The sequence below is a fragment of the Amblyomma americanum genome, chromosome 1 (genome assembly GCF_052857255.1).
Source record: "Amblyomma americanum isolate KBUSLIRL-KWMA chromosome 1, ASM5285725v1, whole genome shotgun sequence".
NCBI lineage: Eukaryota > Metazoa > Arthropoda > Arachnida > Ixodida > Ixodidae > Amblyomma > Amblyomma americanum.
In genome coordinates this window covers 170134034-170157727 of record NC_135497.1, presented here as the reverse complement: position 1 = coordinate 170157727, position 23694 = coordinate 170134034, and the positions used below count along the sequence as shown (strand labels likewise).

At 42.8% G+C, this 23694-nt stretch overlaps 1 protein-coding gene across 1 annotated transcript in view; it reads right to left on the bottom strand.

The window, feature by feature from the left end:
- Positions 1-23694, bottom strand: part of LOC144114179 (MAM and LDL-receptor class A domain-containing protein 2-like) — a 176769-nt gene that overhangs the window by 130826 nt on the left and 22249 nt on the right. Inside the window, exons 8-18 of the mRNA XM_077647750.1 lie at positions 22245-22338; positions 19255-19404; positions 17919-18057; positions 17131-17242; positions 15683-15770; positions 13741-13893; positions 10379-10524; positions 9403-9519; positions 6453-6576; positions 4133-4276; positions 2908-3176 (exon numbers count right to left, since the gene is read on the bottom strand). Of these exons, the coding sequence (XP_077503876.1) occupies positions 2908-3176; positions 4133-4276; positions 6453-6576; positions 9403-9519; positions 10379-10524; positions 13741-13893; positions 15683-15770; positions 17131-17242; positions 17919-18057; positions 19255-19404; positions 22245-22338 (1536 nt within the window). The remainder of the gene's footprint in view (positions 1-2907; positions 3177-4132; positions 4277-6452; positions 6577-9402; positions 9520-10378; positions 10525-13740; positions 13894-15682; positions 15771-17130; positions 17243-17918; positions 18058-19254; positions 19405-22244; positions 22339-23694) is intronic.

The following is a 23694-nucleotide window of genomic DNA, read 5'->3' as shown; positions in this document are numbered from 1 at the left end:
GCCATTAATACGCCTTGCACATTGACGGTATCGTCTTGTCTACTTTTCTAAAACTCTTTTTTTTTCTCGTAGAAAACTGCTGGCGTTGAATTTAGACCGTGAACGGGAAGCGGAGTACTTCGGTACAAAAAAAAAAATGTTTTGTACAGCGTAGGGCCCGTCAGAACACAATACGTTTCTACAGAAGAACGATAAGTCCCATGTTTGGAAAGAAATTGCAGGCGAACTATAAAGAAAAATTACAACGTAGCAGTTGCAGAATAAAGCGGCTCATGACTATACAACAATAACTAAAAGTATTAGTTGAGAGACGTATTCATTATCCAATTTAACATGGCACTTTAAAAAGCGCTCATGGCCCACTTTCAGAGCTATTGTGCACCGACTGCCGGTGAGGCATTCCACAGTATTAGCTGGTAGCCTGTTCAACCTCGCGGACAACCGCTGGAAAAGGCATTTTTTTTTTATTCTTAAGTGCGTTTCGAGTAATTTATAGTTTTAATGATGCGTGGATCGCCCGCGAACTGGCTTATCCTATAAGCGCTATAAGAGACCGGAAGGGGTCAGAGTGGGTGAGGAAACAAACGTGGGTTAATGATATCCTTGCCAAAATCAAGAGGAAGAAATGGGCTTGGGCAGAACATACAATGCGAAGGCAAGGTACCTGCTTGTCCTTAAGGGTAACGGAGTGGATTCCAAGAGGAGGCAAGCGTAGCACGGGGCGGCAGAAAGTTGGGTGAGCCAATGAGATTAAGAAGCTCAATTGCGAGCATATGGTGGCCGCCGCTGGCAAATAACCGTGTTAATTGGAGACATGGGAGAGTCTTTTGCCCTGTAGTGGGCGTAGTTTCAGGCTAATATATATATATATATATATATATATATATATATATATATATATATATATATATATATATATATATATATATATATATATATATATATATATATATATATATATATATAGTGGGCGTAGTTTCAGGCTAATATATATATATATATATATATATATATATATATATATATATATATATAAACCGATTGATTGGCACTACAAATAAAAAAAAAGAAAGATTAAAAACATTCCCCTATGCCCCTTGGTTTCCGTGACTGTTAGCTTCCTTAATATGTTTGTCAAACGAGCCCCTCAATTTCCTTTACCTTGTCTGCTAATAGCTTAACGGGGGTCTCGGTTCTGGCAGTCTTGTTGCCATAGGTAGTATAAGAGGGCTCTCGCACAGTTTCCGCCCTCACCGTTAGATGACGTTCTACGTCACACTCGCGGTATAACAGGACGTGCTACGTCCAACGCTAAGGTCGAGGGTGGCGCTGGTGAACACTCTCAAGGTTCGCTTAGACGCAGTACACATAAATACCCACGAAAGCAGCAGATTGGACAGCCGTCGCCGTAGCTCAGTTGGTAAGAGCACCGGACGCGATATTCGGAGGTCGTGGGTTCGGATCCCACCGGCGGCATGGTTGTTTTTTCTGCTGCTTTATAAGTAACTTTCTTTAAACCGATTGATTGGCACTACAAATAAAAAAAAGAAAGATTAAAAACATTCCCCTATGCCCCTTGGTTTCCGTGACTGTTAGCTTCCTTAATATATATATATATATATATATATATATATATATATATATATATATATATATATATATATATATATATATATGTAAAGGAAATTGAAATGATTACTACTACTAATAATAATAATAATAATAATAACAATAATTGGTTTAGGGGAAAGGAAATGGCGCAGTATCTGTCTCATATATCGTTGGACACCTCAACTGCGCCGTAAGGGAAAGGATAAAGGAGGGAGTGAAGGAAGAAAGGAAGAGGTGCCGTAGTGGAGGGCTCCGGAATAATCTCTACCACCTGGGGTTCTTTAACGTGCACTGACTTCGCACAGCACACGGGCGGCTTAGCGTTATTATATATATATATATATATATATATATATATATATATATATATATATATATATATATATATATATATATATATATATATATATATGCAGGAAGCCAACAGTCGCCGAAAACAAGGTGCACAGCGGAATGTTTCTTTTTTTTAATTTGTAGTGCCTATCAATGGGAGAATAATACTTCGATTAATCTGTCGCCAATAAACCTACGGAGCCTCTGCAGAACTGCCTTGCGTAGTTTTACATCTTCGATCTTTCCAGGTGAAAACGAACAATTAGTTAGTCCGAGGTCCACCGTGAAATCCCTAGTAACGTTTAATTCTCGCACGAATTCGTAACTGTCTCTATGTCGCTACTGAGTGCTGAAGTAAGCTGATATTTTTGTTGTAAATAATCAGGTACGTGTACTGATCGTAAATTCTGTCACACGTGCCAAAGAACTGTTTTTTTTCTCACTATTATAAGTATGTAACAAAATATAGAGGGTTCAGAGAATAGCTGTTTGGTTCATTTATTCAAACTTTAAAATCACTTATTCCCCCACTACTCTTATGGCGGCTAATAATATTGAATCACTTGAAATGCGAAGAAAAAAGACCACCTTTACTATCTTTATTATTTGCTTAACCAGAAGTTAGCTTTGGACCCTGCTCAGTACTTGTCCCCTTTGTCCACCCGATATACTCGGCATCATCACATACACTCACTGGCACCGTATTTTGCGAAAACTGACTGTTTTAAGTATTCGCTTTTTCCGCAGACAGCATGCGATTGGAATCATGCTATGGCGTTGTTTTAGTGTAGTAACACTTGTCAGTTTTTTCTTATGCATATTGCTCTTGATTGTGTTCTGCATCTTTCTGACTTACTCTTATCAATACATGCCTGTCCTGCTTGGACTCTAACAAAGGTCTGCAGTGTGTACTAAATAAATGAATAAAATAAACAAATGTTGTCATGGTATAGTGATACGTACCTTCGAAGCTTGGGGAGTGTTGAATGACACAGTGCGCGCAACTCTGTACCAGCGGTCCGCGGTAGTCCTGCCAGCGCTCAGGAAGAGCACGTTGTCCTTCGTCCCGATCACCTGGTTAAGTTTCACCTGCCATCCGATCCCGGAAAACGCGTGCAAGCTGAAGCGTAAGCAAACAGGGTCCCTTGTAGAGCGGACCAACTGAGTCTGCAGAAAAGCTGTTGTCTTCTGGGGAGAACTTCGGCTGTCGCAGCCCGTGTACGCAAATGAGCCTGCATTGCCATCAATAATCGACAATTAATAACTCAAATACATCTGGTTTATCAAGCATATTGAAGATCCTTATGCTCTGAACGGGGACGGGACAATGATGGTTAACGCTCACCCCTCACAGAGACGATAATTGTAGGTTGCTCTCGGTATAGTGAGCCACGCGACAATGCATGTCGCTGCATTTCGCGAAAGTACCATAAATTGGCCGTCATCGTGTACTGTGCTTCCTCCCTTGTCCTTTTGTGCCCCATGATATTGAACGCTCGGTCGCTGCGTTCTCAACCATGAAAATGGTTGCTTGCTTCTTTTCATCTTGCTCGTTTCTTTTTTCAACCAAATAAGAATGGCGCGGTTATTTGTTTTCTCCTTTTACGCGCGTGTGTGCAAATTTCCCATTATATTTGACGTCGCTGCGCGCAGTCCTGGTGCAACACAACACTGTCAATGCAAACTCAAATAAACCTAGCGCTAATAATGCTGGTCAACGCTCTTGACGCTTATTGTCCGTGTTACCAGAGATGGAGGTTACTTTCTGACCTCTGCAAGTCGGAAAACTGCCTTCCTTCCACACGAGCTTTGTCTGCTCTTGCTTGCTACTTTTCACCTTGCTCGTTTTTTTCTTCAACAAAATGAGAAGGGCGCGGTTCTTTGTTTTCTCTTTTTACGCGTGTGTGCTCAAATTTACCATTATTCTTTACCTGAGCTATGTTCACGTTCTTTAGTTAATATTTCTGTAAACATCCTATGTTTTGTACAATTTTGTAAAATATGGGCTTCTCTCGGTGACTCCTGCAACTAAACTTGCGCGTTGACGCAAACAGTCAAAAAAGGGCGACGCCAGGCTTCACTCGTCGCCTCCTGGCCGATGCTCAATGCACTATTCCTTTCGCTGCCTGCGGGCTTCGTTATTATAGCGCCAAACCAGCAGTGAGCAAGCGAGCCACGTAAGCCTCACCTCGATGGCCCTCTGGGCCAGATGCTGGCGCAAGAAAGTACTCGGGAGGTGTCGACCTGGAGTTCTTCAAGACGTCAAAGGAAGAGGTGGCCCACCACGGACACGAACGAGGCCCACTCCAAGAGCAATCGAGAAGCACGTAGGCTGGCCGATGCGTAAACAAAAAAGAAAGCGTACGGAAGAGTTTCGCAGTGCCCTCTGCAATCATTTAGTGCCAAAAAAAGAAGATAAACAGTCTGATCTCCGAACGCTCACGTACTCCGGAGATCTGAGCACGCTTTCTTACATGCGCGTACTTGAGCTTGACTGAACTGACTTCACATGTTGAAAATAACGCCTTTTTTTCTGGCTTGACTGGTGTAGCAATCTTTAAAGTGAGTTATGAATAACCACACAGTTGTGCAATAGCATACTTCGAAAAAAATGCCCGCTCTCCGCCTCGCACACAATGGAGCAGGTACAACTGCCAAGCTGCATTATGGCGATACCACCGGAGAGAACTCTCGCGTGTGATAAACTTTAAAAAGGTGATGATGCTGCTTTGACGTCATCAGAGCATGCTGACCAAAAAGGGTGGTAATCATGAACAGAAATTATTATTCTATTCTTTTTTTTTTGCTGGAGAGGGGAGGAAGGCGGAGCAGTACTTTGCATTGCTTTCCCTAAAATTGAAAGCGGACGGTGGTATTCAGCCGAAACTACGGCAGATATCCAGACGAAAAGGAAGATAAAATCAAGTGGAAACATAGCGTGCGTTGAACTTCAGTGTAATACTAGAAATTGCTTTAAAAATATTGTGACCATTATAGACACATAAGGAAGGTGACATCGTCAGACACCTACTGAGACCGATTCAAAGAATGCCACGGGCAGCATCTAGGACTCAGCCTGGAATGTCTGACGAACCGCATCCAAAGAGCGGTTCTGCAAAGGAGATCGCACAGCTGTTGCTATAGAGCACCTTACGTGGCATGTAGGGTGCTCCCCCCCCCCCTTTTTTTTGTTTAGAGAAATTAAACATTGCCCGTTTGCTAGTGTTAGGCAACAGCATGAAAATACAAAAATTAGCGATATATTGGTGCCAACCACACGTCCAAAGTGCCTGCAGCCAACCCATAGACATTTGCTAAGGTAGGTTGGTGTTGTTTAAGAAGTATCCGATGCGCGCGTGACCGATGGCTGGTGTAAATTCATTGCAGTCATGCTGAACAAAGAAGCCATTCACGGGAATCCAAAGACTCGCAGCAGTTCCAATACTAGGCTTGTCGCGTTAATACAACCTACCAACTTTCCCATTTCTCCAGCTAAAATGACAAAAGAGAAGACTAGCGTTGTTACTGACTGTTTTGAGTTAAAAAATCATCTTCCCATTATTTACTTGTCCGTACAAAAGACGCAGCACATTAATCACATAGGCTCCTTACCACGGTTTTGAAAATGCACATAAAGCAATGATCCGTAAAAATATTGCAATTTTTTAGAGCTCCAATACAACGCACACAGAACGTACAGTCAGAGACAAAAGTCTCTCGACCGTGTACTCTGTAAACAAAGCCAACAGCTCTATTATTAACCGCAGACTGGAGACCATGCTTGTGGACGGGAAAGTCAAAATCGTGTTCTTTTACCTACAAGAGGGTGCCCTCCAGCAGGTGGCGAATAGTGGACCTATCGGCTTCGTTTACGGAGAACGCGGTCCACAGACTTTTGTCCTCCACAGTGCGTGCGTACGTGCGCACGCATGAAAGTTGGTTGAGTTCACTTTAACATCACTTAAACGCGGATATGAGAAAGGGATGCTGAAAAGGGTTCAGCTTGCGTTAAGGACAACGCAGGAGCTATGTAAAGAAAAATTATAGGTGTTACCTTAAGAGACCGGAAGCGGGCAGGGTGGGTGAGGGAACAAACAGGAGTTATTTACATCCTAGACAAAATCAAAAGGAAGAAATGGGCTTGGGCACGGCATGTGATGCGAATGCAAGATAACCGCTGGTCCATAAGGGTAACGGAGTGGATTCCAAGAGAAGGCAAGCGTGGCAGAGGGCAGCGGAAAGTTAGGTGGGCGGATGAGATTAAGTTTGCAGGCATAGGGTGGATGCAGCTGGCAAAGGAGAGGGCTAATTGGAGAGGCATGGGAGAGGCCTTTCCCCTACAGTGGGTGTAGTCAGGCTGATGACGATGATGATAACGATGATGAGAGCGTCGCAGAGGAACGTTTTCAGGCAGGCTGTCAACGTTCCCGGATTCCTCCAACGGAACAAAAAGAGGGGTCATTTGCGAATACGAACCAATGCGGCACAAATTGAAAATCAGCGCACACCTTCATTTCCGGCTGCTGCACCCGGAGGAAGTGATCGGCAGTTGCTGTTGACTTCAATGCTGATGTCGTCTATGGCGATGTAGCTGTTTTTGTTGTTGGGCACCACTTTTCCATCAAGCATAACCTGAAAATTGCGTAGAAATAGTAGTCCATTCTTCAGAGCTTAAAAACAGTAACCCCACAAATCCTTGTGCAAGGCTATCTTAGTTAAATTAATAATGTCCGATAATGTCCGAGAAATGCGCATACGCCCTCCTACGCATGTTGGAGTGAATGTGGAAAAAAATAGCATGCCTGTGAAAGAATAGGTCAATTTATAATGATATAATGAAACTGCCGGCAGCGTTTGTCACTGGCGTCTCCTCAGCACTGAACGCCACTCCTCAGCATTGATGAAAGCCATACCCTACAAAAAGAAATGAAGAACTTGTAGCAATCGGCTTTTAGCTTTTCGTTTAGCTTGTCACGACGTGTTGTCGTCGGCGATGAAGACGTAGCCAGCGATGGCGAAGTCGGAGATGAATGCTTCACATATTTACACTAGAGAATCCAGAGACCATGAACTCGAACAAGCATACCCGGTGGTCCTCGCGCTAAAGAATACACCCTTCTGAGGCGTGTTCGAAAGACAGCCCTAACGATTTAAAGAATCAGAATTTAATAGGCTTCTTACACCGTTTCCTTGCGCAAAACTTCTGACGCCACTTGCTCTCTAACCTCAAAATCAAATTTTAGCTGAATTCAGGACTTCAAGGCTTTTTATTAAAAAAAAAACACTTATGACGGTATTTTTTTTTGAACTTCACACCGTCGCTTTTTCGCGCAGCGGCATAATTACTCCGACGTATCCGATCAGTCATATCCCTCGTGGCACGTTTTAATTCAGGAAAAACTGGTGCAAATTTCATAAAGCAAAAACATTGAAAAACTTGTGCGTGTCACAATAATAAGGAGAGATTTAGTGAATCGTCCCACTGAAATTATCAAAAGATAATAAAAGAGCATATCATAGTAACATAATAATTATAGCGCACACAATGTGTTCATTATGTAAAGGAATAACTGTATTCTCAAACAAAGTAAGCACAAAACAAAAGGCAATTGGTAACTAGAAAATCATTGTACAACTAATTTTTTTTTACATTTAAACCATAAATATAGTCATAATCGATACGCGCTAAAAAACTGATATCTTTTATTTAATGTAGATTACTAAAAATCTAATGAAACAAAAAAGCAAACGAATTTTTCGAATATTTCGCAAATACCTGAAATTTTTCGACATAACACTATGCAAGTGCACATATCAGTGCAACTAACAATATCAGGCAGAATAAATGTTGAAAACCTCAGTGACCAAGTCACGAACAGATATTAATGGCTAGTCAATGCTTTGAGGGAACCCCAAAGATGCATCAGGTTTTAAATAAGCCAATATTTACTCATTGCCATCCACCCAAGCACAGATTTTTGCCTAGAAAGGAGAGATATACAGCTTTCTCATAACTTCCCATTTGTAGAAACATTTGCTGAACCAGACCAGGACGAATTTTTCTTCAACTACGAAGTTTCTGTGGAAGCTTTATTGCTTTTCTTTGTAGCGCGTGACATATCTGCGCTTGGTTGTATTCCATCCCTTTTTTTAGCAGCAGCTTGAAAAATCCTTCAGTTTGGAAAAAGTAAGACACTTCAGTTCTAAATTTTTTTTGCCAAATTTTAGCCATCAAACGTTCTGAAAAGAGGAAATATTCCCGAATGGAACATTGCTGTGCTAAGCAGCCGAACGTCTCAGCTATGAGCCGCAAGCACAGCGGACGTTAAGCGACAAGTCATGGTTATGCTAACCACCGCATTGTGAAAAAAACAACATTGGTCGTTCAAAATACAGCGACAGTTAGTTGAGTGCGAGCGCAGTTAACACTACTGACGTATTTTTCCTGTTTGCGTGCGTATTTACGGTAGCTGCTTCGCGAATAGCGCTACGCTCGTATTTAACGATTTCATTCTTTTTCTTTCATGCAGCACTCCCCCTAAACTACGTACAGCAGCTGAAGTAACCAGGTCTGTTAAGCAGCTCTGTCTATTGTTATCACAGATAAAAAAAGGGTTAAACACAACTCAACAGCACATTTTGATTCCTTAGCAAGCTACCTGTGGGCTCAAGAAAAATGGCGTCCACAGCTTCAAGCAAGTGCTTTGCAGTAAAACTTTCACGCAGTTGCGCATACTTTCTCCTATTTTTTTTTTTGCTTAGTACTGCGAAGCACTTTTGCGCGTGTTTTTATTTATTTTTTTTCAAAGTCACTTCGTTAACTTCTGATGCGCATGGTATCGTTTCCTTTTGGCCACAAAGGGCGAGTTATAGCGTACTCTTGCGTTTGTGAAGGTTCATGATGACGCATGCGCCTTTTACAACGACTGATAATCTTCGCATAAGAGTACCGGGGTTGTCCACAAAGTTTCTAGTGATGGTTAAATAAGGGCGTAAGCGAAAGCCAGTTTTATTCTATTGACTGCCAAGTACATACCTCACTGACCCCCCCCCCCCCCCATCCCCCCCCGGGGGTACTTTCTTACGTGGGTACAAGTTCGCCCAATAGTCATCTCAAGACTCTCATCACAGCTGTACCACCCAGTCTTGTAGCGCATTTTCCCACCTTGAGAAACCTCACCAGCTAGCCCCTGATTGAACAGACAGTTTGCTTCCGAAGTTTTTTCGGCGTGGGTTCCTGCCAACTTGCCTATCATCAAGACCAGGTGGCAACTGCGATGTCATCTGCTGCGTTCTTTTTCTGTCGCCGATCTTGCCCTATAATTATTTATTGACTCTAATGCTCACTCCAGAAAGAAAGGAAAAAGCAACAAAAACTCTTCAGTAAAGTGCTCTGATGGGAAATTTGGTGATGAGTTTTCAAGAAGGAAATTGAAGGAACGTGACCTCAATACGCACCCTTGCTCGCCGGGGTACCTTGACTTGCCCTCTGCGCCATCCAGTGAAGTTGCTGGGACCGGCAGACCATACAACATCCCTGTTAAAATCGCTGTAGCCTCGCTGCTCCATGAAAACCTGTTTGTGACGCGAAGAAAAGTGCAGAAGCAAAGAACAGAAAGTTTGGAAACTAGGCTAGTAATGCGTAATGTCTTGTATTCAATTCTCATTTGTGCCTAAATATTAACGTTCGGCTTCCCCATAAAAGATACGTCTGGCTGTTTATGCCTCTACACTGATAGTGCATGGGAGTTTTTCACATTGATCATCGTTCGACTTTGGATCTCAAGGTCATCATAATAGTACACATCAAGAACACTTGGTCGTTTTGAGTTTTCCCAACAGACACAGTAAATCCCAAGTCGCAGGAAAGGTTCTGCTTTCATTACTTTGATTTATCTGAGTGTTGCGTAAGTATTAGTATTATTCAATAAAGCTTATCGTGCTATTGATTAATTCTGATTATTTTTAATCTCTGCACGAAAGGGACGACGAGGAAGTAGGGAGCTATGTGTTTTTGTTCCCTACTTCGTCCTCGTTCCTTCCCAGTAGAAATTAAGCATAGTATTCATCATCATTATCATATATATGCGCGCTCTATCTAATGTTTTGCATCAAATCTGCGATCCCACACCAAACGTAAGTTTTATAATTTATCCCGTTTAAATTATTTCGGTCTCTTAACCTGTAAAGAGTCGAATACATGTAATTTTGATCGTTGTTTATGTCATCATTGCTATTACTTCGCGAGCGCCAAAACCGACAGGTTGTTCCTGGACATTCCAGGATCGTTTTGATTGATTGATTGATTGATTGATTGATTGATTGATTGATTGATTGATTGATTGATTGATTGATTGATTGATTGATTGATGATTGATTGATTGATGATTGATTGATTGATTGATTGATTGATTGATTGATTGATTGTACTCACGCTCAGCTGCGTCCCATGGACATTTTGCACTATAAACCAGAAATCCATACACTGAACTCCAGGAACCGCCAGGTTGACATACTCGCTCACCAGCGTAGCACTCTGCGCCGAGTAAAGGCCAGCGCCGCTCACGAACACGTAGGATCCTTGTTTTTGCATGGGGAGAAAGGAAAAGCAGCGCTTGGACAACTTGACTTCTTGAAGATGGGACGCTCGCAAAGAGCGACGGAGCGAAAAGCAACCAGCCGACTTCGGTCAGTGTAACGCAGTGAACATTTTTAGAAGGCTCAAACTAGGCCTGGCTAGACAATCACCTTTATATTGTACCCCCTGCTTCGAGCAGAACGACAATGGAAGAGACAAGCTCTATGCCATTTTATGTTGTCCTCTTTTGACGTTACTCTCGAAGCAGCACTTAAAAAGTAAAGCTTTGAAGCCAGGACGACGAAGAGGCACGTTTATAAAGCTTTGTGTACCCTGAAACCGCTCCAGCCAGAACAGAGTAAAGGCAAACTATGCGTCGATCAATATTATCCGGTACACCTAGACAAGCTGTTCTCGGAAGCACTGAAAAGGCAACAGGTTACATGGTGTATACAGTGCCACCAGCACGCTGCGGAACGAAGAAATTGCCACCTTACCATGGCTTCTGAATATCAGCATTGCTGTGTACGGGCCTCAGGTGAAGCCATATGCAAAGGCAAGCCCCACTGACTTTAGCACTGCACCTCGAGCTCAGCTCCAACTTTGTCAGGTTTTGCTTTCTATCCCTTTCGGCAAGTCTGGTGGGGTAATGCATGTACTTTTATTTATTTTATTTGTTCTTTCGCATACTGCAAGCTTTCACTCTAGCTCATGTATAACAGTGGTTACTACATATACAAAATATGGCTATTCAGCAAGGCCAAGATTTCGATGAGAAGTTTGAGCAAGACAGATAAAAAGATAGAGCAAAAGGACATAACCAACAAAATGGTTCTATTCAGAATCAGTACTATCTCTGTACTGAAGAAATAAATCCACCGAAGTGCAGTTTATCATTTAATATGGTAATTTGTCCCAGTGTGAAATGGAAGATGGAATAAATGCGTACTTATGAATAGTGTAAGAATTGTGCGTGGCCCTCATCATTTCTCTATATTCATCATCATCTGCCATCGTCGTCTTCATCGCGAACACCATTGCTGCGGCCGGCAAAGCCTGCCCGGGCATTCACAAGATCACATTATTATTGTGTCTCGTGAATCGTCTTATATTCGAGTGGCTTGTAGTAATGAACGTTTGAAGGAATTGTGGTGGTACAGCGATCGGTATATCTTATAATGTCCGTGATGAGTAGTAGTAGTAGTAGAAAGCATTTATTTCAAAAAGGTAGGATAAAGAGGCGAAAATACAGATTTTGGGTGGAATCCTTATTTCAGGACCCCAATGTCCACCGCAGTTGCTCTTGCTTGGGATATGGATTTATATGTTAATTCTAGTCTGGAAAAAATTCTGCAACGTCGAAGTGTTTGAAGGGTTGACCTTTCGAGATGCTCACTAAATCTAGATTCGAGAATGGACAGGAATTCTCTTTTGTATTCTGAATTCCTTCTAGATTATTAGATAGGTTTTATATGGACCAAATTTTATGGCAACGTGCTTCGAAGCTGAACTTTCTGAAATTTCAGCATTTCAATTTATCTCTCAGGGGCAGATGAGCAGATTACAGCTTTCTACTTAGAAAGAACCACTTCCTTTTGAATTTGAGGCAGATGGCGTAGATACGCGGCTGCTAGCTCATGTTACTTGTGAACGCAAAACCCAAATACTAGACGTGGCCGCATTTGTTATTATCCAGATGATTTAACATGTAGCCAAAGTGAAATGTTCCTGTTTTTGTTAGTGACATTGTAAATTTAGTCAAGTTATTCCAATTAATCATTTATTCCACCATTCCCAGACTGATAGCAGTGATTCGTCGGACTTGATTTGGTACTCCATGGTAACCATGCTAAATTACAAGACCTATCATCATCATCATCATCATCATCATCATCATCATCATCACCATCATCATCATCATCGTCGTCATCATCATCATCAGCAGCAGCAGCGGCCTAACTACGCCCACTGCAGTATAAAAGACCTCTTCCATATCTCTACAAATAACCCTGTCCAGTGCCAGTCACCATGTGCAAAACAATCAAAATCATCACAAACAAGGCACAATCATCTACAGGAAGATTAGAGTCAGTTATTCAATCCAAGAATGTATGGCATTGCTACAAAAGAGGAATAAGAGAGGTGCAAGTACGGAACCCTGGCCTACAATATTTAATAATATCGAAGTTACCCGACTTATGATCTGTCAAAGGCAACCAACTGCTGCAGTTTCTAATGTAGAGAGAGATCCAAGAAACACTATTTTCCGATTCAAATTTGTTTGAGTTCACCTAGTGAATCAACATAGAAAACGACGTCAGAAGCCTCTGAATACCTAGAATAATTGCGCCTGTTTGGCCTCCTAATTAACTCATTGGTAATATCATATCTCAGTCTATTGCGTTATTGTCTGTAATATTTGTTTAAATCCGTGCTGCTGATTCTAGAAAAAAGTTTAGTTAATGAACTATTATGAATTGAAAACTACTTCGTTAAGGTACCTAACAATATGCACAGGCACTCTCAAAAGATAAGGGAGGCGAATTCACGGGAAAAAAATACTCCTACTTTGCATTGCTAGAAAGTCAGCTCTTAGTCATTCCAGGGGAGGCAGAATGCGCCACCTCTCATTATTCTATATTTTAATTTACCTGCTTTGCCCAACCACGCAGAAATCATGTACACTTTTCTCCATGACTATACTTGCTATGAGATTGGCCTTTACTTATTTAACCGTGGTTATTTATAAGTTATTTAAGCTTTCGTCATCCGACGGAAGTTGTATTTTTGTCTTCCTTCTTTCTGCAAAAAGGGCGTCCAGACTGATTGAAACTGGGAGTCGAATTTGTCAACGTGATTAATTTTTGCGCGCTATCAGTTATCCGCATTTTCATAGCAGTCTAAGAGTATAGTGCCCAATTTGCATAAACACTTGGAGACCCAAGCGACATATCTGTTCGAGTTTGCTACAAGATCTGGTCCAGGTCAATGTTTTTTAATTAAGTTCGCACAGAACGCAGAGAATACTTTTTGGCACCACGCATGCATGCTTATTATTGGGCATCCTTTATCCCGTAAGCAATTTTTTTTTTATTCTCCCTGACAAAACTTATTATGGGACGATAAAAAGAGCAAAAAAGAAAATGTCCCTGCCCGTACCACTAAGTACAACGGGCTTATTGACAGATCGAGTGCCCTTTCGTTTGAGGTGATCGCACCTTGCGAGGTTCCCAGAGTGTGGTCAGTCGCTGGCCGAGGTAAAGTGGATCGCAGGTGCCCTCCGCGGACGAACCATTCCGATGTTCCCCGCTTACTCATAGCGTTTGTCCACGTGCAGGGGCCCCGCTCGAAGTCACAGCTGAGGCCCCGCCCTGTATGAAGGGAAGAGCACTCGCGATGTAAACTGGAAGAAAAACTGTGGTTATTCCCACACAATGTTACGTGTCGGGAGCGAATACGGCCCGCAATGCCACGGCGGTGATCTCGCCAAACACTACACTCTGTAACAGTATGACAAACTGTGCACACCACGATAGGCAATGCTAATATGAGGGTTTCTTGTTTTTCGGAAAACAAAGTTTCAGTCAAGCAGGAACTCTCCACAGAATCCGCAGGCAACCACTGGCACGCAGAGGTCTCTTTTTCCTGTTTTCTGCAAGGTGCTTCTGCTTCTGGTACGCTTGGGTGCGTGCTGTTTCGTCAATTGAGCGCACACAAGGCGGGAAAGAAAAGCGATGAGGGTGGCATTTATGGCTGACTGGAATTGCTCCAATTTACTGAAAAACATTACGCCTAAATAAAGGCGCTGACTAACTGGACCTAAAAGCATTGCGAGGACCGCGTAACGCATGAGGTGAGACATGCAGGTTTATAATCCTGCTAGGACTGATATTAAAGATAGCGCTTACATATTTAGTGCAATTTTCGGTTAAACTCCCCGCTCAGTGCAGTTGCATCACTCACATTCTCTATCAGGTACACTAAGCATGCACACTGCACTACACGTCAGTGCAGTTACCACTCATTTCAGCTACACACTCAGTGCAGTTGTCTTATCAGTGTCGGCCTCGATTGGCTATATTAACAGTGTAGTTCTGCACAACTACGCAAGAACGTGTACAGGTCCAATGTAATGCGGCAGTTTTGTTAATTTCTCTTAATTTAATTCTCATAGACGGCTCCAAGAGACCGCTACTAGCGATGGCGAGCATATGCGTGCGTTCCCGCAGTCACGAATGGGGATATGAAATGGAGTCCAAAAGAAAAAAGGAAAAAATGATTTTGTCGCATCAGCCCTAGTTTTCGATCGTAAGTCGGTATTAACGTGAACCTAGCACCGATGGCACATTAACATTGTTGTAAACATTTCTTAGCATTTCCGGGAGTTTAAAAATCCAGTAAAAGAGCACTATGCGAACATGGCGGGATTTGGCTGTGGAGACAGAAGCCCTAGCCAGTTTAATGCTAGACTGCAGCGCACCATATGCAGTGCGTTTTCGACTAAACTTTCTTACACCGCGTTTGACTTTTCGCTCGCCTTCATATCGGAGCGGGTCACAAGGATTGCTGCATGCACGGTGGTATATTCCATGCAGGGTGGTATATGGCAGCTGGCAATGCTCACACAGAATGCTCGGATAGAGACCCATCGACAAGTGGTTTTGATATCTTGCTCATTTTATTACAAATATGAATTCCCAACGTTGGTGTTGCAATGTTCATTATAAGTACGAAACTTCAATTCGGAAAACTAATGATTTCAATTAAATTTTTATTTCACATCCCTTAGTAACGCAGGTTAAAAAACCACCGCTATAGTTGCCTCAAAGTACCGTCATTAAAAAAATAAGCTAGTGTACAGAGGCTATTGAAAGAAACGCGAACAGAGCAGAGCCTAGGCACTCCACTCTTTGCATCTTTTTTTATCACGCTTTTACTTCGGTGCTAGCAAAAAGACGCTAGAGTTGTATGTGATGCATTCTATGACGACTCTAACGTCTTTTTTGTTTACCACTCTAGTAAAAGCGCGATAAAAAAATTCGAACCGCGTAGCGCGTAGGCGCTGCGTTGTTCGCATTTCTTTCTATCGCGATAGTACTTCCAACTACTTTTTTTTTCAAATGTGCAGGAGCGATAAGGCACATAACAATATTCACTTACGTTCAGAAGCACATTGCCCGTAGGTCAAAACAACGTCATCCAAAGCAATCAGAGCCATTCCAAGTGAGGCCTCGATAGACACTTGGCCCTTGATCAAAAGGAAACAAAGGACGATCAGTTTTCTGTGTACGTTAGTTTGTTTTTTACGATGCTATGCCGGAGAATCCAGTTTTCCAAGTTTCTTCTGTAATTCCAGTACCAAGAAAACATTTCCGGCAATTTTAAAAGTATTTTCTTAGTCTCCTTTTTTTTCTTTTTTCTTTTCCGGTGACAAAACTAGGCGTAATGAGGGCTTCGTCTCATGGGTAACTGATTCGTACTCGTTGCCGGGTAATAATCTGCATAAGGTATCCAGTGCTTTTGTAAGCCTTTGTTGACGGATGTTTCTCATCAGCAGCCTGTAAGGCGCCCAACTCTGCATGGCATTACACTGATTTATTCTTAGTGACTGCTCATAGCATAACTGCGAATTCTTTCGCTGTTATTACCTTCATCGCTACTGCCGGTACTGCAACAGCTTATTCGACTCTTAGTGAAATCAAATATTAGCGTCCAGAGTTTGGAGTCTGTCTAGTTGGTATAACGTTATGTTTAGAAAACAAGACGAAGACAGGACATCACAGCTCGCGTTATGTCAGTCTCTTCCTACGTCCTGCGTTGGCCATGTTTCCTTTGCAAAATAAAAGCATAAGCTGAGAACTTTGCTCACCGTGTAATAGGGATTTGACCCTGAGCTTGACGCTAGACACACAAGAATATAATTAAGGTTTATACTTTTTATTTGATAACTATATGGACTGAAAAGTTTTGAACCGGCTTCCAGTAAGAAGATTAAAGCTTCATGAGTTCGTGGCTAAGGTAAACCCCATCTCAGCATACATGGAGTTTTTTTATGGGTTTTGCCTCCTGGACCTTCTTCAATAACCGTTTAAATGGGAAAGTGTTGCATATAAATCAGAAGTTGGAACGTCCTCTCTTCCCAGAGCCCATATCTCGTTGCTACGCAGTCCCGACCAGGGACGATGCGTTTTCGCTGCCGGTCCACTAGTCGTTGCATGCCGTCGAAGAGGAGCAAGGGTGGCCGTTGACAGCAGCAGCGCACTCTGCATTTATGACTTCTTTGCCGGACGCGAAGTGCGTACCCTGCAGATGTTTCTTCACCTTGGGAATTAGCCGCAAGCCTGATACCGCGAGGTACGGGCTGTTAGGTCAGACAGGAAAAACATTCGCCCTCATTCTTGTACGGCGACATGCAGACTAGTGCACCGGCGGCGAGAGTGCATTGTCACTGGCGAGGACTGTATCATAAGTGGCATGATCACGGAAAGGGGGAAGTTCTGTTTGCCAGGCTGGCCTTGTATGAATTCATGATTAGGTTTGAACGCCATCAACCTCAGCCGCAAGCAAAGTCATTATTTACTAAAGACAGACTACCAATAAATTCTCACCTTGCCTTCTTGTAGCCAAAGCCGGACGACTTCTTGGCTCCAGGAACGTTTCAGCTGGTGAGAGCTCGACCACCATTCACTTTCGTTGGCAGATAACACGGTCAGGTTGCAGCTAAAAAGCATTATAAACGAGGAGTAATTAATAAATAATGGCATACAAGCTGCAACATGCTGCTTTGTTAATGAGTCTTCAGCAAGGCACAGCAAAAAAAGTATACTAATGAAATATCGCATTCATGAAGAATATACTCGCTTGAGTGTCAACTTGTTCGCAACAAGTATCTCGCAAAGAAACCACCCGCACAAAGATTCCAATGTAACGCGCTGAAAGCTGAGAAAATTTGTACAACCAAAATCACGTAAACACTGTTTTGTTCAAGTTTTCAACGTTTTCTTCCACAAATAAACAAGAACAAATGGCCTACAATGGGCATCCTAAATAAAGCTCAAAACAAAGTTACACAAGTCCTTAAAAATGCATGATTACTTCGGCTAAGTTTTTTTTTTTTTTGACGGAAGCTAAGAGTCACCGACACCAAGCATCATAGGGGTTGTTGTTTTTTAATTTGTAGTGTTAATCAATGGGAGATTAATAGGGTAATTATTTAAAGGTAATTGATTAGAAAGCAGAAGGAAGAACAACCACATGCCGACGGTGGTATCCGAACCCACGACCGCCGAATTTCGCATCCGGTGCTCTACCAACTCAGCTACGTCGACGGCTGTAGTTATGTAGGCTTTGCGCGCGTTGGAAAAAAGTAAAAGGACACCGTGCAAGGCAAACTTACCTCCTTGGGTCCTCCAGAACTGCGAAGTGCCAGAATGAAAGGCAAGCTGCTCCAACCCACTTCGGGTCCAGGGCCGGGCTGAGGAGCTTCGCTTTCACGACTTTGCTGCTCGCCTTATTTTCCAAATAGACAAACTTTCCTGTACAGAGGCAAATTTCCATGCTTCAGCAAAAGAAGTTAATTTTTTACAACCTGATCGAATTTTTCTGTTATATAACGCACATTCCTTTTAGGAGTCTGCATTATCTATTACATTATCTCAATTATAGCACGCAATATGCATTGCTAAAACATACCCTCTCGGGCTTTCAGCCATGTTTCCGTACTGAAATGCTGAGGGTATGGGGGAACGAGAGGGGAGACTGAGTTAATTTTAATTTTTATTCGGCAGAAATAGTGCAACACAAATAAAACTGCAGCAAATTTACATTTAATGACGTATATCTATATTCTGCTAGTCTTTTTAGCTCAACAGATACATGTGTCGGCAGTTAAATTTGGAAAGCGTTAATAAAGTTATATGACGAAATTATATTCGCTTCAAAAGAATGGACCTAACCAAGGCATTTCGCGGTTTTCAGGCTGCCATAGGAGAACGAATAAACTTCTTTTATTGAGTGGACTGCAAATATCGTCAAATCTTGCGCTTCTTTCAAGACATTGAGCTGTAAGTGGAGCTGCGAGAAGTAGACACTTTTCGTAGCTTTTCGTTTCGGCACTTTTCGTTGTGGCAGGGAAAATGCACGTGACCGCCAACATGCGCGGTCGGACGTCGAGCGACTCCGCCGTGTTCAGAGGTCCACACTGGCCGGCGCTTTCATGCCGCGGTGGCCAAATGGCCGTGCTGACAAAAATTAAAAATCAACGCCAAAAACATGGTGCGCGTATCTCGATCACATTGTTTCAGTGTTTTACAGAACAAACGCTTTTCGACATTACCGTGCTTGATGAAGGCATGCACTGTCTTGCGCCGTTCAGATCGCTCCCTATCATCCTGTGATTCAAGAAATGCCCCCTCCTGCTCTTATCGAAGACAAGGCCAGAACGAGCCACAGGTTGCTCTCCGAAGAAGGTCCCAAAACTATGACAGGCGCCGTACTGCAAACACTCGGTATCAATTTCTTGCATACTTTGCTAGCGTTACGCTCTCCAAAACTCGAGCGCGCGGGCGCATATACATTACGTTGTATCAAAATGCGTTTATCGAGATCGCCTACCAGCAACAAAGGTGAAGACGCTGTATGAGTTAAAGCGCTTCGGCGGCACCTGCTACTCTGGTGCCAAATCTCCAGGATGGGGTCTGCCTATTTACTCCCAATTAGAAGTATCCACAAACCTTGAGGTGTTGAAAGCGTGTGGTCTTCCCGAGGCAGCTGAGGCACACCGTTTTCCACGTCACTCAGCTCCCAGGGCACGTCTCCCGTGTGATTGGACGTTTGCCACTTGCACAGGTGACCGTCGTCGAATGAGCAGGACATCTTCTCGCCTAATCCCAATTCATACAGACTTAGTTTTGTGCTTCTGGACCAAGTGTGCTCAGTTTAGAAGCAAAAAGTCGATCTTCGGCTTCCGTTATCAGTGTGTATACGCGCTTGTCTTTGTGATTTTTTTTACCTCTATCTGGTGATTCGGGCAGTGCCATAATTATTCCACTGCTGGCTCTGACCGAACAATGAGTTGTAAGCTAGTGTGGAATAAAAACTAGCCTAATAAGATACGAAAAATTCGGCACGATGGCATATGTTCACGTTGGGTATAGCAGCACCAAGTGCAACCCAAGATAGCTCACACCAAACTTATGAGTCATTCGCCATTGCTCCTTGCCATTTATCATTGGAATAAACTACCCGCAGAAATCGTTTCTGAAAATAATTACCACGCATTTGGGAAAAAATTCAAGCGCTTATTCTATGCAGGTTCTTAATATATTGTTATCAGAATTGTATTCTTTTTAACATTGTCTTGAGCATTGTGGTTCACGTGTGTGCGTATTCTCAAACACTTCTTTAATCCAGTTATTTTCTCTGTTTATCTGAGCGCATGTAAGTTTATGCTTTTCTTATTTTATATTCCACTGTGTTATGTAATGCGATCACTTTATTGGGCTTTTTTAACCCCCTATGTAATGCTTGTAAAGGGTCTTTAGGGTATGTGAATAAAAAAATGACAGTGGACGTTTTTCCTGGATAGCCCTATTCGCTTCTGGGCAGCATTTTAACAAATAAAGTTGTTCAAGACGAATGTCTTGTGTCACAAATTATTTTTTTCGAGGATTCCTTTTTCAAATCATACAGCAACTGCAATATCTCAACGGAAATAGGCAGTGTGTTTGAAATCAGATTTTCCAGATTTTTTTTTTCAGACAGACAATGCGCAGTATACGAAAGCTGTTTTCCTGCGCAGGTTATGTGACCCGGTGGACATAAACTGAGAAGTAAATTCTCGCTATTAACCACTTAACTGAAATAAATTAATAAAAGTTCTAGCTACTGTAGCTAGCGCGCATGTTTATGTTAGAAACTTCGAGACGTTCGCATTCCTGGACACGGTAGAATCCAGATACCGGGCGCGTTTTCCCCAGATATTCGCCTCCCAAACTCCTATTCGGTGTGTTTAATTTGGCAAAGAAACGGTGTTGATCCACGCGAAACTCCTCTTTACTTTGACGCGGCTGTTTCGCAGAGCGTTTGTTCCATTTTGATAGCCGCGTGTGAAATAGAAACAGGTATCAGTATCCCCTGTCGCTCTACACCGTTGGCAGACAACGCGTCACACGAACTGCTGCGTCACGCCTGGAAGAGTTCTGCGCTGATTGCCATCGCCTTGCATGCGTAATTATGCGGATTAGGTGGAAACGTAGCGGCTGAATATACGGGAACACGGGCGTGCAACGAGAACTCCACCAAGCGATGTACCAAGCTCTCTCTGTACCAAGTACTCTACCAAGCGATGCGACCGCCTCTAGGTTTCGATACAACCATGCACGCTTGCTGCAATGATTAAAACGTTTATTAATTGATCTTAATTCATTGAGAGGATGATGATGACAAATCTTCTCTCACTTTGTGTCCTCTTGGACGCATACCCGCGTGCGAAAAACGCTTTCGTTTGGTCTTAAAACGGACGCAAAAATATAATTTTGAACAGCCTATATTCCTGTTGTTTAGCGAATGTGAACAAGAATATTCAAAAGTGTATAGTTTTTGAGATATTGAGGTGGCTTCTTCAGCGTTGTAATTTGCAGACAGTTGTAATTTGCAGAAAACGGGGGGTCATGTTAACTAGTCAGCTGGTTAACTAATTTCTAATCGTTAACTTTTTACTATTAGAGCTAGGCGCCCGGTTCCAATTAGAAATATGAAAGTGACCTTTAGTATAATCTTCATCTTCCTTTTTAAAATTCTGTAAATGCAATTATCGTGGGTGCTATGGCACAACAAATGTTCGCCTTCGAGCGCCCTTTTCAAAATGCGCCCATCGCGAGCACCACGGTAACCGCAGCGCCGGAGGGACGTAAAAGGTCACCCGTCATGGATATCGCATCGCGTCGACCGCTTTTCGAAACAGGGGCGCGGCGGCCGAAATTTGTTGAGCCACAGCACGCTCAGAAAGATTATTTTTAAAAATTATCGCTCACCTTCGTGGACCAAATCTGAAAGCACCGAGTTTTTAACCTAAGATGTTCTGCAATTTTTAAAAATAGGCTTTTTGAATTAGAGGACCGCTTTTTTTCGGCGTTGCACTGTCAGCACTGTAAAGCATCAGAACACAGCTCAGACGCGCTACCTATTAGGCTGGTTGACTGATATGGCATAGTGAACTTTTTAACTATTACTGTTACTCTCCTTATGTTTTGAGTGGCGTGTAGCCGACCGTAAGTAATATCGATGTCTGTTTTTAGAACTCTGAAAACGCAGCTACACTCGACGCTTTGGCCCAACAAAATTTTGCCTATATATCGCTCGAAAAGCTTCGAAAAGCTTGCAGTCAAAGCAACCATTCCAGCGCACGTAACTCGTCGAAATAGCCAAATTTTTTGGGTCGCAGTGCCGAGGGTAACAGAATTTTCGAAATTCTGAAACTGACATATTTCTTACGGGGGCTACATGCCTCTGAATACATAAGGAGACTAACGGTATTAGCTGGAAAGTGAGCTAGTCACTGTGAGTAAACCAGCCTACTAGTTAGCACGTCTTAGTTGTATTCTGATGCGCTACCCCGCTGACAACGCTATGGCGAAAAAGAAAAAAACCTATTCTTTAAAAGCAGAACAATATAGGTGAAACACCGGTGGTTTACGGTTACGCATCACATTCCAGCAGTCACCTTTCTTGTCGTCGCATGGGAAAATTTCGACATCGTCAATAGCGCAGAAGAAATCCGGACTCCTTGTGGTACTCGAGTAACACCGAAAGTGAAGCTGCAAGAAACGAAAGAGACAGAGTCATGAAGTTTATTTTATGAGGCTGTTTCAAAGAATGAACTGCATTTGTAACATGCACGTGAGCAGCATGATGTTCTTTTGCCCGAAAAGAAAAAATGAAAAGGCTGCATAGCACAATCATGGCACGGAATAGAATCCTCCTCCCAGAATGCTTTTTAAACTCTCGGGGAAGTACCAGTGGGAAATATAAAGAAAGCAAAGTTGGTTCCGCTTTTAGAAAGCTATGTTGCGAACAGTGACCACGAAATGAGGCGCCGGTGTCTGATGTCAAATGTTGCTCCCTGAGATTTGGTAACGCGATATCAGCGCCAAGTAAGCGCTTGCCACGGCGGATCAAAGCCGCTCACGCAACCTCACACCACTAATTTGGAGAGCTAACCAGCCAAAAATCAGCATACTTCGCCACTCGCGTCTTATGTACAGGTCTGCGCTAGACAAGGAAGAAGATGGCAGCAATACATATAACCTCCTTAAAGTCGTAGCACAAATGTCTTCTAGTAAAGCAAAAATACGAGGTGTCTCGCGACTGTACGTCTATTATGAAAACACTAGAACATATGAGCAAGGTTATCACATGTTCCAAACAAGAAAACAAAAATTATATGAAGCAACATGCACGCTACCAGCATAGCAGTTCCCATGACACCGCCAAGCGTAATCAGTCATCGGTCATCCAGCTTTTAGGAAAACCTGCTCTTGCACGATTGACACAGAGGCCTCGCTGATGCAAGCATTCCATTACCACACGTTTCCGCTACTTGCCATGGGAGAACAGAAGACTGGCAGATCAAAACGACACTGTTTAACAAGACTGATGCTATTACAAAAATTGGTTTTTGTGGAAAGGAAATTGCGCAGTATCTGTCTCATATATCGGCGGACACCTGAACCGCGCCGGAATGGAAGGGATAAAGGAGGGAGTGAAAGAAGAAAGGAAGAAAGAGGTGGCATAGTGGAGAGCTCCAGAATAATTTCGACCACCTGGGGATCTTTAACGTGCACCGACATCGCACAGCACACGGGCGCCTCAGCGTTTTTCCTCCATAAAAACGCAGCCGCCGCGGTCGCGTTCGAACCCGGGTACTCCGGGTCAGTAGTCGAGCGCCCTAACGACTGAGCCAGTGCGGTGGGTCTATTACACAAAACAGTACCGTTTCTGCGAGCTTGGCTTTGCAGGTTATGTAATAATCCTTAATATTCTGCGTATTTCAAGCAAACAAAATTTTCTTTTACAATCGTTTTGGATTGCTTGTGTTCTATCTCAGTAAAACGTCATCAGCAGCCTGACTACGCCCACTGCAGGACAAAGGCCTCTCCTATATCTTTCCAATT